The sequence below is a fragment of the Pteronotus mesoamericanus genome, unplaced genomic scaffold (genome assembly GCF_021234165.1).
Source record: "Pteronotus mesoamericanus isolate MK-2021 breed Mesoamerican mustached bat unplaced genomic scaffold, CSHL_Meso_final contig_20, whole genome shotgun sequence".
NCBI lineage: Eukaryota > Metazoa > Chordata > Mammalia > Chiroptera > Mormoopidae > Pteronotus > Pteronotus mesoamericanus.
In genome coordinates this window covers 12,218,702-12,236,145 of record NW_026555085.1, presented here as the reverse complement: position 1 = coordinate 12,236,145, position 17,444 = coordinate 12,218,702, and the positions used below count along the sequence as shown (strand labels likewise).

At 40.0% G+C, this 17,444-nt stretch overlaps 1 protein-coding gene across 4 annotated transcripts in view; it reads right to left on the bottom strand.

The window, feature by feature from the left end:
- Window positions 1-17,444, bottom strand: part of UBR2 (ubiquitin protein ligase E3 component n-recognin 2) — a 112,423-nt gene that overhangs the window by 79,624 nt on the left and 15,355 nt on the right. For all 4 annotated transcript variants that reach the window (XM_054569362.1, XM_054569361.1, XM_054569363.1 and 1 more), the window contains exons 3-4: window positions 2,108-2,186; window positions 162-275 (exon numbers count right to left, since the gene is read on the bottom strand). In XM_054569362.1, the coding sequence (XP_054425337.1) occupies window positions 162-275; window positions 2,108-2,186 (193 nt within the window). The remainder of the gene's footprint in view (window positions 1-161; window positions 276-2,107; window positions 2,187-17,444) is intronic.

Genomic DNA, 17,444 nt, shown 5'->3' with positions numbered 1-17,444 from the left:
AACAACTTTTAAAGTATACCTACCTGGCCACCGTTAACAGTGACAGGACTATTTTGCTGATCCATTTCTCATGTTATAACCATATTCCTATGTGTCAAAATATTCTAAACTCATGGTTAAAACAGTTTTTTCCTTAAAAACAACTTTGAAAATGTCTTTACCTCTTCCTCCTCAGTTTCAGAGGTGTTAAGTTCATGTTTTTCACAGTAAGGACCCTCTTTCCAAGCTTCAGTGTCTCCACAGTCACAGAAACCTCCACCTCCTGATGTTGTCATCTTGAAAAAAATGTGTACAGCATCTTGTCAGTGAGTATTTACTGAGGGCTATCAGGTTATCAATAAGAATAGCAAGTACTAAGGAAGTAACACTGCTAAAGTATTTAAATTTCTTTGCAGGGATAAATTAAATAAAATGCCAAACCTCTCAATGTTTTAAAGCTTATTTTAAATAAGCCTATAAGCTAATTTAAGTGATTTCAAAATAAAAACTACTTTGTAGTGACCTAGTATACTACAGAGTAAACTATAGATATTTTAAAGAGGTAAACTATATCCACCTGCATAACTTCCTTAATTAGGAGAATCACGAGGGTTTTTGGGCTGTATTTTGGCTAAATTGGTATACTGCTGGCCTCTATGCTACCAGGTTACAGCGTAATACACCAGATTCAAGACTTATTATAAAGATCTCTACAACTGCTGTCCCCTAAAAGACTCCCGTAAGAGTGCGGCATGTGCATTAGAGAAAGTGAGCAAAAGAAACTGTAAGAAGTTTATTTTTCTTTTCTCACACTCCCTAAATAGCATTCTTTGAAAAGAAAGGAAGCTCAGGAAATATAAAAGTGGACCGGCTGGTCATAAAAAACTTTTCACCTCCTGTAGGGTTCAAGAATTATTCATACTTCCTTAAGATATGGAAATGATTCAAGGAATCTGGCAAGACAGACCTATTAATCATTGGTAGACTGGAAATTCTTTTTTTTTTAAATTCTGTGAGAGTTTAGAAATGGTCATTAATTACAAATTTTAGATCAGCTCTACATATCTGTGTGTTATATTACAAATAATTAATGTAAAACCACAAATGACAGTTATTCTCAGGGGCTGCAAAGATGTACGTCAAGAAACATGGGCAGGCAGCCATTTGGAAAATGATGGCCCCACCCCACAGATTTCATGCTTGTTCTCGTTGCTGAAATTAGATGGAGCAGCTGAAAGGAAACTGGGATTCTCTTACTGATTTAAGGAGTTCAACTTTGCATCTGTTTTTAGTTCATTATCATCAATACTTGGGTACTGTGAATAAAAACAAACAGGGGGAAAAGTCCTGACCCAACAGCGCTCCTAAAATAAGATTACAATATTATTCCTTCTCTATCATTTTATTAGAGATTAGGGTGAAAAAAGTTCCCTATTACTAACAGTTTCCTAATTTTTGAATGTTCATAGTTTTGTTTTCAATTTCTAGTAGAGGAGCCAAGGCAGGTTTAGCCATAATCTGCCTTTGTCTGTATCCCTGACTTCAATGCAAACATATCTGATTTCTGGAAAGTACTGATGGCATTATAGCAGAATAAAATAAATTAAAATTGGTGGGTCTTATGTTCTGCAGTTGGGTCCTCTTTTACACTATAGTAGATGCCTCTTTAATATTAAGAAATGACAAATCTTTTGTAGGAGATGACCAATAAATAGGATATTTTTTAAATCTATAATCTAGTCACTTTTCCGTACTCTGTCTTACACATCTATCCCCCTTTAGGAACCTCCCTCTCACACTTTAACTCTCAATTTTATCTTCTGATTTTTGATAACCCCCACCATAAACCTAGAGTTCTAAAGCTAATAAACATAAACAATCAGCAAAACAAACTAGTTGGATGAGCTGATATCTGTGTTGTCTTTTCTTATACCATGTGTGTCCAAGAAGTCTGGATTCATAATTCATTTCTACATTGCCATTGTATGTGTAATGGTATTAAAATAAAACACTTTTTTAAACTACTCTCCCCTGTTTTAATGTTAAATCTTGGAATTTTAAAAAAGTAGAAAAGATATCTAGTATAAAATTCAATACTGCATATGATTATTATCTGGACATTACTAACCCTATATCGATGGTCTCTGTGAATACTTCCCAAAAAGCACTCCATGCATAAAACACAAGTAGGATCAACTGCACAGTCTCTGTAAAGTTAAAGAAAAACAAAATCAGAGTGTCATAAAATAACTGTGTATTTCACAACATAACACTTCAAACTGGAATCCATCCAAGAGCAATAGTGAAGTGATTTTGTGTTCAAGAAAGGAAATATTGCCAAAGATCTCTAAGATCTTTGATCAATGAAGTCAGCTTAAGAACCTGCTTTTTACACTGGATGTAGTGAGTTTTTGGAGGCACATATTACTAGAATGGTAATTTCCCCCAAAGATTTGGGGAAGTCACATTTTATATTAAAACACACAAATTTTATGGAATAGATTTTAAACTTCATGATTCTTAAAATACATCTTGAGGTTTCAAATAACTTCCTTCAAACAAATGTTTTAGACTAATGGTCTTCAAAGTGGCATGTATATATCCGCAGAAAGGCAAGACGTCTAACCAGGATGCAAGAAAATACTAGAACTTGTATTTCTATGTAAGTTTTAACTAATTTATTTTTCCTCACCCAAGGACATTTTTTCATTGCTTTTGAGAGAGAGAGAAACATTGATTGGCTGCCCTCCCTTTGTGCCCAGACCACAGATCAAACCCTCAACCCAGGCATGTGCCCTGACTGGGAATTGAACCCATAATCCTTTGGTGTAAGGGACGATGCTCTAACCAACTAAGTCACCCTGGCCAGGGCTTAACTAATTTAAAAAGGAAATTAAACACTTTAAGTGATCAATATACAGACTGACAGGGGTCTCCTCACTTGGTCGTTATGTCTGATGGTCACACAACACCTATGGTTCATAAAATAGCCAGACAAAAGATAATTTCACAAGGTTGATGGATCAACAGTGGTTTCCTCAGTCCTTTCATTTGCTTTCATCACACTGCCAGTTAGTACATGTATTTTTAATGTATACAAATCTGTTATATATTGTATTCTATGCTTTTTCACTTCTGTAACATTTTCACTTCTGTAAGTATTTTGTATGCGTACATCTGATTTGCTACTGCTAAATGCTACACAATATGCCATGGCCTGTATCAAAAACATTTTTTCTCTACTATCCTTAGACCCAACATCTGGATTACATCCAATGCCTTTCCATTACAAATGTTGCTGCAAGGAACATCCCTGTTAATGTCCTCTTATGAATCTGTTTGAGACTTTCTTTGGCATATAAACTCAAGAGCAAAGCTGCTGAGTCATGTACATGTAAAGTTTTTATTCTCAGTGCCATGCTACTGTCCAGAGTGGCTATATATGTGCCACCAGTGTGTGAGGGTTTTTATAGCCATGAATCTTCATCAATACTTGGTTTTATCTAGTTTTCCAGTATGTGTCAGCCTAACATATATGAAATGATGTCTTACTGTTTTAACTTGCATTTCCCTGATTACTATTATGTTTGAGCATCTCTTCACATGCTTACTCTTTTGGGGGCTCCCTTTTCTATAAATAGCCTGTTTATATCTTTTGCCCATTTTTCTGCTGAGATTGCTCTGTTTATATTGCTTATTTACAGGAGTTCTCTGTATAAATCTAGTCTAGAAGATACTAATCACTTGGCAATATTAAACACTGCAAATATTGTCTCCCATTTGTCACGTATGTATTGATTTTGTCCTTGGGGCCTTTTGTTAAACAGAAGTCCCTATCTTGATGCAATTAAATTTATAAACACACACACAATTGATTTGTGCTTTGAGGTTTTAAGATTTTCCCCAAACCAGGTCACAAAAATATTTCTCATTTCCTTCTATTAACCTCTTGGTTGTATCTTCCACATTTACGTGTTTAATCCATCTGGAGTCTACCTTTGTATATGATATAGAATATAATTTTTTTCCCTCTCTATATAATGAGCTTTTTTTTTCTCCAGTACTACCTACTACCAGTATCTGTAAGTTCCACATATCCTTGAGTTTATTTCTAAGCTCTCTAATATTTTTGATCTATTTGTTTGTTCTTATACCATACCATACTGTATTTCTATGGCTTTGCAGTATGTCTTAATATTTCGTAGGGCAAGTTCCCCTTTATTTTCCTTTTTTAAGGCTGACTTAGCTATTCACAAACTCTTATTTGTTCTTCCACACATCATTTAGAGTACTATCATAAAGCTCTTCAAAAAATATACAGCTACAGTTCTGACAGAGATTACCTGAAATTCAGTGATAAACGTTAGAAGTAATAACATTTTCGTGAGAGTAAATTATGTCTATGATTATTTCTTCTATTAAAGTTTTAAAGTTTTTTTCCCCACGAGTCCTTTGTATTCAAGGTAAATGAGTGCACAATCTGTACATAATGACATTTCTATCTCATTCTTTACAATGTTTATAACTTTTATTTTTCCTTCCTATACTTTTGACATGTTACCTCCAGTAATATGTTAAACAGCAGCAATAATAGCAGGCATCCTTGTCTTGCTTTAGATACCTAAAACCTCTCTATTATTATGTTCACTGCAGGTTTACTAAGAAAGTGCTCTTCTAGAAAGAACCAAGCATTTATTTTGACTTTCCTATATAAACTGTACCTCAGAGTAATCAAAGAATTGATGAAGGACCATGTTTAATAGTAATGAACTAATAAACTAACAAGCTAATAAAGAAATAAGTTAGAATATCACCATTTTGCTACTCCCTAATAAAATAATGATCTAGGCCAGAGATTTTTAACTTTAACTCATAGGACACACAAACTAATTACTAAAATTCTGCGGCACACCAAAAATATTTGCCGATCTAACAAAAAAATCGGTATAATCTTGATTCATTCACACTGGACGACTATTGTTGTGTTGGCTGTTGTCATGTTTTTATTTGACAATCTAAGAGAAAAGAGGTCAGTCAGGTATTGCATGCTTTAAAAATTCTTGAGGCGCACGGTTGAAAATTGCTGCTCTAGGAAACAAGCAACAGTGATTGTTAAAAGATCAAGTAATGATTGCATCTGCTAGGGACATAGACCCACTAATCAACCTCAACAAAACAAAAGTAGCCAAGCATCATGTGCCCCTTGATATAAAGAATAAGACATTACACACCAATATTATGCAGTGACTATCATTCACCTAAACATATAACAAAATTTAATTAAGTCTAACTACCTGTTTAAAGGAAATATGAGGATAGAGACATGGTCAGCCGAATCTAGAATGTGGAAAATTGCACAGGATGATGACCTGCTTTCTTAGTTACATAGATTTAAAAAAAGAAGAAAATAAAGAATGAGAGGGGCTATTATAGATTAAAGAAAAAAAAAATGAGGAATAATAGCCAAATTAAATATGAGAACTTCGAATCCACAGTTATGAGCCAGTTCGCACAATTCCAACTCTGGCTAAATGCTAAAAAATATTAAGGAATAGGTGGGGTTTTCCTTAGAATGTTAACGGTTATAGAGAAAAAAGCTACATAATGAGTACTGGTAAAAAGGCATGGTGTCTGGAATCTACTTCAAAATAATCTGCACGGTTGGGAAAAAAGTATATGCGGGTGCTTGTGCACCCACACATGGGAGGCATACATTAAAAAGAGTTGCCATATGTTGGCAATTGTTGAAGCTGAGCAATGAAGACATTGTCAGGTCTATTATATCATCACCCAACTTTTATGATTTTAGAAATGTCCATAATAAAAAGTTCCCAAAAATCCAATGCACACTCAATAAAACTCCCTTATATATACTTTGCTAAGAATTTCTATCATAAAGTTATTGAAATTTATAAAATGCTTTTTGCCTCAAATCAGAAAAATGTATTCTTCTTTCTCTCAACTGTTAAAATGATGAATTATATTAATTTGTAGTTTTAAAGGGGAAGTATCTTTGAATTCCTGAACTAAACTCCATTTGATCATGATGCATCACTTTTTTAATACATCCTTGGAGTCAGAAAGCTAATATTTTATTTAGAATCCTTTAATCCACATTAATAACATTCTTTATAATGCCTCCTCTTAAATTTATCAGGGTTTGTACTCAAGATTATACTGGCATAAAGAGTTAGGTGTTTTTTTACTCTTTTCATTTTCTTTATCATTTTGCGTAAGAAATTAATTGTTCCTTAAAAATTTGGCAGATCTCACCTATACAGTCAATCAATTATGGGATTTGGGTGAAGGAAGAACTTCAACTACCATTTCAATGTTTTACATAATATATTCAAGATGCTTATCATTTTTTATGAATTTGTCCACTTCGTCTAAGTTTTCAAATTTTTTTTTAACATTTAGTTGTTCATAATTCTCATTAAAGAGGCTGCCCAACTTTCTTGCTTCATGGCATCTTTACTGTCTTGATAGTATTTTTCAGGGCACCCCTAGACCAAAAAAAACCTTAACTGTTCTGTTTATCAAGCAGTTAGGCTTAAACAATTGAGTACCTGTTGGGCACTGCACAATTTCTCCAATCTCAGAATGAGATTGCACACTGCCACCCTCATTTCCTATTCTACAAGATACAGGTTTCCCTCACTATTCAAAGGTAGAGTGTTCCTCTGAGAACTTTCATAAGCTGAAATGGCATAAAGGGAAGACGCCATTACCATTGATTTACATGGAAAAAATTTTGTTCCCAGACTCAAAAAATAGCCTACTAAATACTAAAAAACACACAAAATTTTTTAAAAGATTTTATTTATTTATTTATTTATTTTTAGAGAGGAGAAGTAAGGGAAAAAAGAGAGAAAGAGAAACATCAACGTATGACTGCATCTCATGTGACCCCTGCGGCGACCCTGCCCGCAACCCAGGCATGTGCCCTAACCAGGAATTGAACCTGTGATTTTTTGATTTGCAAGACAAGCCACACAAGCCAGGGCATGTCCCATATGTTTTCGATCAAAAATTCTATTTGTCAAATACAAAAAGCTTTCTTTTGTATCATACTTTTTGTCTCAAATGTATTTCTCCACTGCTTTTATTCCTATTTTTAGTGACTTCTGTTTTATATTTTGCCTCTCACAGACAATATTTTTAGATTAAAAAAAATCAACCTGAGAGCCACTGTCTTTATATTTTTATATAACTATAAAGAAAAGCAAAGCTTGCCCTGGCCAGGTGGCTCAACTGATTGAAGCATCATCATGTACACCAAAAGGTTGTGAGTTTGCTCCTCAGTCAGGCTGCCTACTGGAGGCAACTGATTGATGTTTCTCTCTATCTAAAAATTAATAAACATATACTCAGGTAAGGATAAAAAAAGGAAGAAGGAAGGAAAGCAAAGCCAAGGCAGAGCTTTGTCCTATAAGAGTCCATCATTTAATGGGAAGGACAAACGCATGCAGTTACAGTACCAAGTTAAAAGTTATTAAAGGGGGAATCAAGATGGCAGAGGAATGAATGGAAGTGACACTGACCTCCTCCCAGGATCAATCTGGAATTACAACTAAATTGTGGAGAAATCACCTGGAACAAACAACTGAACAATAGCAAGAGACGAGCTTTATAACCTCAGACAGACAGAGAATCAGCTTTACTAAACCTAACTAGCAAGGACTGAGGAAGAGACTCAAGAAGGTGCGCGGGGCGCCCATGGGTGACAGTGCCAGAGGGATATTGAAACTGTCAGTGGGACCCCCCTGAGAAGAGCGGGATCTAAACCATAAGTGGGGATCTCCAGCCTACAGCACCAGAGCCCAAAAAGTACACAGATAACAACCAGTTGCAAAAAGTGGCAGGGTTGCTCTCTGCCAGAGACAGGTGGCTGGAGACGCAAAGAGCCATTTAGAGGGCCAGCGCATACATTTTTGTTTGTAGCCACTTACCCTGGTCTCCGGCAAAGGTGGGGGCAGAGTGGGCTGGAGACGCTTGAGGAGAGCCTGGGGAAGGAGACTTTGGGAAGAGAACTGAGAGAGTAGCCGGCAGGATCCCAGTGCTGACTCACCCCTGGTGAAGAAGCAGACATCTTGCTCAGGCAGACCACTCCCCTGAGAGCAGCAGCATGAGAGGACACGATAGCCCTGCCCCCCAGAGGAATCTGCACACCACCCCCCGCCCCCTGCCTGGTGCCTAAACCTGACTGCTGAGTGCAAAGTGACTAAATTAACAACTGAAGGAGACAGCCAGAGACAGTAGATTCCTGGAAGTCTTGAACAGACTGCCTAAGGTCAGTCAGGGATGACATCTGACATCATCAGAGGCAGATCCAGAAAGAAAAAACAGCAGTTTCCAACCACAGAAGTTCACACCACAAAGTCAGGAAATCAAGACAGATCAATTTAAGAAGCAGAAGCAAAGAAGAAGAGTCTCACAAATAATGGGAAGACAAAGAAGTACCCCGACTCGAAGGGAAAGGAGGAATTCCCAGAAAGAGAACTAAATGAAAAAGAGGCAATTAAACTAGCAGATGCCGAGTTCCAAACAACAGTTCTAAGGAAGCTCAGTGAGCTCAGTGAGAATTACAAAAAACTACAGGGAAACTACGAGGAACTTACTGCAAACCATATCAGCATGAAAAAGGACGTAGAAACTATCAATAAGAGACAAGAGGAAATGAAGAATACAATTTCTGAATTGAGGAACACAGCAGAAGGAATCAAAAGCAGGCTAGATGAAGCTGAGGATCGAATCAGCAAGCTGGAGGACAAGGTAGAAAAAAGCCCCCAGAAAGAGCAAGAAAATGAAAAAAGACTCAAAAAGAATGAAGAGGTGTTTAGGGGAATGCAGGACAACCTGAAACGTAATAATTATCCGTATAACAGGGTTACCAGAAGGAGAAGAGGATGAAGAAGGGTTAGAGAACCTGTTTGAGAAAGGATGGAAAACTTCCCTAATTTGAGGAGAGAAAAAGTCACACAAGTCCAGGAAGCACAGAGGCTCCCATTCAAGCGGAACCCAAGGAGACCTACTCCAAGACACATCATCATTAAAATGGCAAATATCAAAGACAAACGGAGAATCCTAAAGGCAGCAAGGGAGAGAGAGGTGGTAACATATCAGGGAGCCCGATATGGCTAGCAGCTGACTTCTCAACAGAAACACGGCAAGCCAGAAGGGAGCGGCGAGAAATAGTCCAAGGAATGAAAAGCAAAGGCCTGCGACCGAGACTGCTCTACACAGCAAGGCTCTCAATTAAAAGGGAAGACGAAATTAGGAGTTTCCCAGACCAAAGACGACTAAAAGAATACACCTCCACCAAACCAGCACTGCAAAATGTGCTAAAGGGACTGCTTTAAGAAAATGGAGAAAAGGAGTCTATGAATACCCAGTTCCTTTCACAGTTGCCAGTACTTGATATTACCAATATTTTTTAATACGTATTAATCTGATTGTGACAATGATGCATTATTTTAATTGTTCCTTTACTATTTGTTGACACTAAACCTGTTTTTGTATATTTATTGCCTATTTTTATTACTTTTAAAAAGCTTTAAATGGCTTTTTGGTATTCTTGATCCACTTTTTGACTAAATGTTTATAGAACTTTTCCCCTAAAAACAAAACTATTAGCCCTTTTTTTAGATGTGTTGCAAATACTTTCCTATTCTATTACTTGTCCTTTAACTTTTCTTATATGTATATTATTGTATAGCCTTAAATGTTTAATACAGTCATTTTGTCAATATTTTACTTTATAGCTTCTGGGTTTGAATGTTTTACTTCAGGGTAAGGAAAATATTAGTTTGTATTTTCTCCTAAAACTCCTTGGATTCTACATACTGACTTTTAACTCACCTGAATATTTCTTGTATAATGTGTGAAATAGGGCTCTAGATTTGTTTTATTTCAAGTAATAATGGTCCATGCACCTTACTTGTTGAATAAGCCTATTTTGCCCATTGATTTGAAATATCAATTTAATCATATATTACATTGTTAAACAGATATATACGTTTGTTTCTAGAATGCTCATTTTATTTCACTGATCTGCTTGATTATTTTGTGCTGGTGTTATGCTGTTTTAATTGCTCACACTTTATAATGCATTTAAATTTTTTAGTATTTTATAATGGATTTTTGACATTTAAAAAATAAATAAAATCAATCTGCATTAGGAAGAAAGGAAAGAAGGAAGGAAAGAAGGACGGACGGACTTCTACCTTTTGCGACAATATGGATGGACGTGGAGAATATTATGCTAAGTGAAATAAGCCAGTTGATGAAAGACAAATACCCCATGATCTCACTTATAAGTGGAATCTGTTCAACAAAATAAACTAAAGAACAAAATAAACCACAGGCATGGAAACATGGAGCAGACTGAAAGTGACCAGAGGGGATGGGGATGGAGGACAATGGTGGAAAGAAGGGGAAGGGACTAGACAAAGAACATGTATGAATGACCCATGGACATGGACAGCAGTGTGGGAACTGACTTTGGGAATGGGGGGCGGGGGGGTTGGATGAGTGGAGGAGGGCAAAGGGATAAAAATTGAGACAACTGTAATAGAATAAACATGATTTAAAAAAATAAAAGTTATTAAAGGTAGGTTGGATATGCAAAGCACTCAAGGATCCCTGAAATCTTGAGGCTTTGTTGAAAGCAGTCATTTCCAAGCTTACTTGATGCTGTATCCCTTCTATAAAATGTTTAGTGTGTATACTATCTATATGTAAATATATTCATATTATATATTTATGTTGACTTCACATATAAGTTATACACACATTCTGCTGTACTAAGGAAGGTCTCAATTATACCACTGTATAAGTATCACGAGTTGAAAAAATCAGGCAGAAATTGCATTTGAAGAAACAATAACCTAAGCTTCCCAAATTTGGTTAAAGGCATCAACGCACATATCCAAGGAACTAAAGGAATCCCAAGAGTATAAATATAAAGAATACACAGCTAGGCATATTATAGTGAAAAATGCCCAAATTCAAAGATAAAGTAAACAGAGATATATGACAATGAAAGCTGACTTATCAGAAACAACAGAGGTCAGAAAACAATGGAACAGGATCTTTAAAATGTTGAAAAGGAAAAAAGTGTCAGCCCAGAATTTTATATGTAGGAAAATGTCCTTAAAAAAATGAGTGCGGACTTTCAGTTTCCAGTCCAACAGGTACAAAGTGTGGAGGTCGCCATTCTGCCCCAACAACAAATAAAAAGCTGAACAAACTAAAAAATCACTAGTTTGAAGAGAGACAAAGCATCAAAACCAAATTCAGATATGGCAGGAATGTTGGAATTATTATACCTGGAATTTAAAACAACTATAATATGCTAAGGCCTCTAACGGATATAGCAGATAGCATGCAAGAACAGAGAAGCAGCCCTGGCTGGTGTGGCTCAGTGGCTTAAGCACCGGTTTGCGAACCAAAGAGTCGCCGATTAGATTCCCAGTGTAGGGCACAAGCCTGGGTTACAAGCCAGGTCCCCAGTAGGGGGCGCATGAAATGCAACCACACACCGATGTTTCTCTCCCTCTCTCTGAAAATAAAATCTTTAAAAAGAAAACAAAAAACTGAGTAGTTCTTTAAAAAAAAAAAAAAAAAGACAAGCAACGTAGGCAGAGAAGACAATCCCTAAGAAAGAACCAAAAAGAGGGTGTGGAGAACAGGGAACCCTTCTGCACTGTTGGTGAAAATGCAGATTGGTGTGGCCATTGCGGAAAGCAGTATGGAGATACTGTAATGGCGTGTTGAGCTGTAGGTCCCCCCAGATGGAGAAAACCCCAGAACTGTATCACTTGGGAGACGAGGGAAGTGGAACAGGGCCACTGGGAGGTACTCTGCGTATCTGAAGAATTTGGCCAGTGTTTTAATAACATTAAAAAGCTGTGCCTGCACTCAGAGCCAGGGGGTGTGGGCATGACTAACCTGCGATGTGAGGTGGCCGGAGGGGCTTCCTACGCCTGCAAGCAGGCTTCTGCGACACGGGGTCACGCTCGCCTGGACTAATTGGCAGCCATGAAAAGCAGAAGAAACCAGACCACGGGGAGGTGTAACCCAGTGTGGGAGGAGTCGGAAATGGGGTTACACAGGAAGACCCGCGCTAGGATTTAAACCCAGGCTCCGCAGCCATGCTGGGGCTTAACCACACGGCTTTGGGAGCGGAGAGCGGGCTCTCGAGCACGGGGCTTGGAAAGCAAGTACAGCAGCCACGCAGAGCTCTCTCTCGGTGCTTTGAAAGAATGCAGAAGGACTACCACCAGCCTACCATGAGGATGAGCTTCTGGATTAAGAACAGGAGTCTGACCGAGCTTCGGACTTCTGTTTCTGTTCCTGAGATACACAGGACCTCGGACTGGCCCGGTTTGAGAAGGGGAGGCAGGGCGGGGTATGGGTGGGTGTGTGTGTCTGTGGGTGTTTTAAAGGGACTTTGGGATTTAATGGCGCCATTCTGCCATTACTCTAAACCTGTGTAACTTTTGAATAAACACTTCCTTTCCTTTTTACCAAACTGGCATTGAGAGCCACAGTTCCTATCAGTGATGGGCAAAAAGAACCATAAAGTAACAAGACGCCCAGGGGCCGGCAGTTTCTGCAACAGTATCTGGAGCCCAGCGCATGGTTAATAATTGCCCGTGGCTGACCAACCCCCTCAGGAGGGCCAGAGAGAGACAGCGAAATTTCCCCGTCTCTGAGAATTTCTCTGCAGCTCTCGTGAGAGCACTGGCCACCTAATCCTGCCTAGAAGGTAAAAAGGAAATGGATCTGGGAAGGGGTTGGTTGGTGAAGCGGGATGGTTTGGCTGAAAATTTGTTTCTGACTACTGTTTTGGGATAATGGTGTGGATGATACTGGTTCATATGCTGCTTCCAGGTTGCTTGTCTCTCGCTTACAGACTTGGCGAACCCAGATGGGACTAAAGGAACCCAGCCACGTGGGGCAAATCAACCTCTGGAGCAGGGCTGTAGGGACTTCCCCATCTCAGGGAACTGCCCTGCACCCCAGCTCAAGGTGCTGGTCGCCAGGAATGTCAGAATGATGTAAAGGGGCAGGTTTGGGGAAGAAGGGAATCCCTAGGCTCTGTAACTAGAGGCCTTATGCATGTTGGGAATCAGGAAGCCACGTGAGTTGTGCAGCCATTTTGGGTAAAGTGGAGGATGAGTCATGTGAATAGTCCACCATGAAGAATGTGGAGTAATGGGTGCTGCCATCTTGGATAACCCAGCATGTGTGGGTGCTGCCATTTGGGATGTGGAACACGGCCACTCTGCCATCTCAGAACTTGGCAAGGTGGTGGGCACAGCACGCTCTTCAGGTTATATGTGCTGTGCGTTGCTGTGGTGTGGGCACTACACCAGTTGGGTTCTCTGTGCAACTAGTTCTGATAGAGATGGCTCTCGTTCTGAAGGTCATGAACTGGGGTCCAAGGGTGACCACTTGAGTGATAGGGTATTTGCAAGGTCTACATTTCAAAAAGCTGCAGAATGTCCCTGCAAATCTAGGGACTTTAACTGCCAGATACTGCGTTCGGATGTAGTCCTTCCCAGTGTGAAGAAGAACACTGAAAGTGTATTATGGTTAAATCTGGATGGATAAAGATGTATGTATAAAGGCTGTGAAAGTTTTAAACCTGAAGGAAAGGAAACCTGTTTTCTGATTTTACAGGAATGTGATTTGAATTTTGCCATTTCTGATCAGAAATCCTCTGTGTCTGAAGATCTAGGAAAGATCATGTGTACCTGGTTGGGGAGAATGCCTTTGCCACCCAGGACCCAAGAAGGGTCATTCAAGGTTGAGTATTTCAGCCTGAGGCAAAAAGGATGTTTCTGCCAGGAGACCAGGCCAGAAAGGGCATGTCTCTGCCAGGAGACCAGCAGACACAGTGGTGCAAGAGAATGCCTGTACCTATGTATTGTTCTTCTAGAACTCTACCTGTGCTTCGAATTTTGCAGTTTATGCTCTGAAAGGCAGTTGATGTTTCCCAGGGGAAGTTAAAACTTCAAATTATGCAGGAAAATGAACAGGGAAAGTGTAAGACTTGGAAATGCAATTTTAGGGGATATTGGAAGGACAAGGATTTTCTTAAATTTGTGTTTTTCTCCCTACCTGATCCCTCCAGAATTGGGTATTCTGAAGGAGTGTGTGATGGCATCAAGTTTCTTTGCATAAAAATGGGACTAGTCGTTAATGTTGGTTTTGTTAACCAAGATTTTGACTGGAAAGTCACACCTTAAGGAAGCATGTCTGTGTTACGGATGTCACCAGAAAGCCCTGACAAACTGGGATTAACTTGTGAAGGTAGTGATAGCCCACGAAAAAAACCTGGTACCTTGGTTGATTGTGTGGTTTGTGGCAATCTTTCTAGGGAAGGAATGAAGGCTGCTTTCCTAAAAGATGCCTGCAAAGGAACCTGAAGGCACAATGGAAACCTCAGGGACTTGAGTGAAATAACCGGTACAGGTGAAACCAGATGGCAGGTGTGGGGCTCAGCTTCTGTGCCCTGAAGGGCAGACTAAAGAGTCTAAAGGTTTCTTGTGTGAGCTACACCAAAGTGGACTTAAAGATCATGTATGATCCATGGCTGCTCTTGGTGTGTTTACGCCCACAGGCAAAATTAAAACTAGACTCAGTGAAGTCCCTTTAATGACAATGAGGGTGATCCTAGGGAGAAAAATCATGATTCAAGGAAAAATCACAGTGCTCAGTGTCGGACACTGGACTGATGCAGCTAACTGTCTTCAAAGTATATTTTCATTTGGAAGTTAAAATTGGGTGTGCAACATCATCAGAGGTGTTCAATTTACAGGCGCGATGAATCTGTCAAATTGCCCTGTTAAATGTCATCTCAGCAAAGGCCTTGCAACTGGATGTCTCCCCCAAAGGCAGTCTTGCACACTCAGACTGGTTTGTGGGTTGTGTGAATTAACATGTGTGTTCTTCCTTCTGTTTTCATAGGGCATAAGCCTATGACCTCATTACCTGAGTGACTGCTTGCAATATAGTCCTTCCTTAAGGAGCCCACCTTCATCATCGCCCCTGAGACTCAATGGTTTGGTTGAACTAAGTGGTTGGGTTGGTGAAGTGCTGGAGCAGCCTATGGGCTTCACTTTAAAACTGATTTTCTTTTTCTGCCCTAATGCTCTGACAGAAAGGGCCCATAAATCTGAAAGGGGATAAATCCTAAAATATTCACCTCAGACCAAGCTAAGTATAGTGGGGGAAAAGGCTTTGGACAGGCGTAGCATGCCTTCCAAACCTTCCTTCAGATAAGCCACTCTTTTCCTATTATGGGATATTGAAAAATTGGTCCCTGCATTTGTCATTCAGTGGTTATGGTTTAATTATGCCTTCAAACCCCCTTGCCCATTCTGCCACCTCTAGAATACAACAAGGATGCCAACTGTCCAGCAATGCCAGCCTTTGGACACCGAGCGTGCCACTCCCTGGGGATGGCTAACTGACCTGGATGGTGCAAGGTCCTTCCCCTCACAGGAAGGCCACCCTCTATGCCACCCCCCACACCCAAATCCTTAAGGGATGCCCGGACCCAAGAGTAGATAGGACGGCAGCCATATCCAACAGGAAGCAGCTACAGAAAGAATGAGACCTTCGCCCATTGTCTTTTGTAAGATTATAAAGGGTTTTATCTGAAAGGGGAGATTGTAATGGCGTGTTGAGCTGAAGGTCGCCCCAGATGGAGAAAACCCCAGAACTGTATCACTTGGGAGACGAGGGAAGTGGAACAGGGCCACTGGGAGGTACTCTGCGTATCTGAAGAATTTGGCCAGTGTTTTAATAACATTAAAAAGCTGTGCCTGCACTCAGAGCCAGGGGGTGTGGGCATGACTAACCTGCGATGTGAGGTGGCCGGAGGGGCTTCCTACGCCTGCAAGCAGGCTTCTGCGACACGGGGTCACGCTCGCCTGGACTAATTGGCAGCCATGAAAAGCAGAAGAAACCAGACCACGGGGAGGTGTAACCCAGTGTGGGAGGAGTCGGAAATGGGGTTACACAGGAAGACCCGCGCTAGGATTTAAACCCAGGCTCCGCAGCCATGCTGGGGCTTAACCACACGGCTTTGGGAGCGGAGAGCGGGCTCTCGAGCACGGGGCTTGGAAAGCAAGTACGGCAGCCACGCAGAGCTCTCGGTGCTTTGAAAGAATGCAGAAGGACTACCACCAGCCTACCATGAGGATGAGCTTCTGGATTAAGAACAGGAGTCTGACCGAGCTTCGGACTTCTGTTTCTGTTCCTGAGATACACAGGACCTCGGACTGGCCCGGTTTGAGAAGGGGAGGCAGGACGGGGTATGGGTGGGTGTGTGTGTCTGTGGGTGTTTTAAAGGGACTTTGGGATTTAATGGCGCCATTCTGCCATTACTCTAAACCTGTGTAACTTTTGAATAAACACTTCCTTTCCTTTTTACCAAACTGGCATTGAGAGCCACAGTTTATATCAGTAGCAGAGAAAAAGAACCAGAGTAACAAGAAGCTAGTGGCGGGTGAGATCGGGTTTCTTTAACAGTACTTCAAAAAATAAAAAACAATTGCCTTATGAACTAGCAATTCCACTTTTCGGAATTTATCTGAAGAAACCTGAAACACTAATTCAAGAGAACATAAGCACCCCTATGTTCATTGAAGTGTTATTTACAATCACCAAGATATGGAAGCAGCCCAAGTCTCCATCAGTAGATGAGTGGATGAAACAACTATGGGACATTTATACAATGGAATACTACCTGGCTGTAAAAAAATTTTACCCTTTGCAGCAGCATGGATGGATATGGAGAACTTATGCTAAGTGAAATAAGCCAGTCTGAAAAAGACAAATACCATATGATTTCACTCATGTGGAATCTAGTGAACAGACTGAATAAACAAAATAGAGACAGACTCAGCAGGCTGACAGCTCTTGGAGGGCAAGCATGGTTAGGGGGTAGAGAACAAGGAAAAAAGACTCACGGTCATGGACAATAGTGCTGATGGCGCAGAAGGGTGTAAGGGTGTAAGTGGTAATAGAGAGATGCAGTTAAAAAAGTAGAAGACTTTCCAAGCATGCTTTTTCCAAAAAAAGAAGTCTTATTGTAAGATAGAACTCTGTCAAAGAAAAGGTCAAGTCTTTGCCCTGACCAGTGTGGCATAGTAGGTCAGGCACAGCCCCGTAAAGCAGAAGACCATTGGTTGATTCCCCGTCAGGGCACAGGTCTGCATTGCGGTTTGGTCCCTGACTGGGGACGTGCAAGAGGCAGCTAATCGATGTTTCTCTCACTCTCTCCCCTCTCTTCAGCTCTCTCTAAAAATAAGACTTAAAAAGATGATGTCTTAAACAATACTTCCTACTAGAATTAACTGGTTCTTCCATATTAGAGCTTTTTATTTCCAGATAGAAAAATAACAAAACTATGTTCCTCTGATATTATTCATGGCTCAGTATCTTAT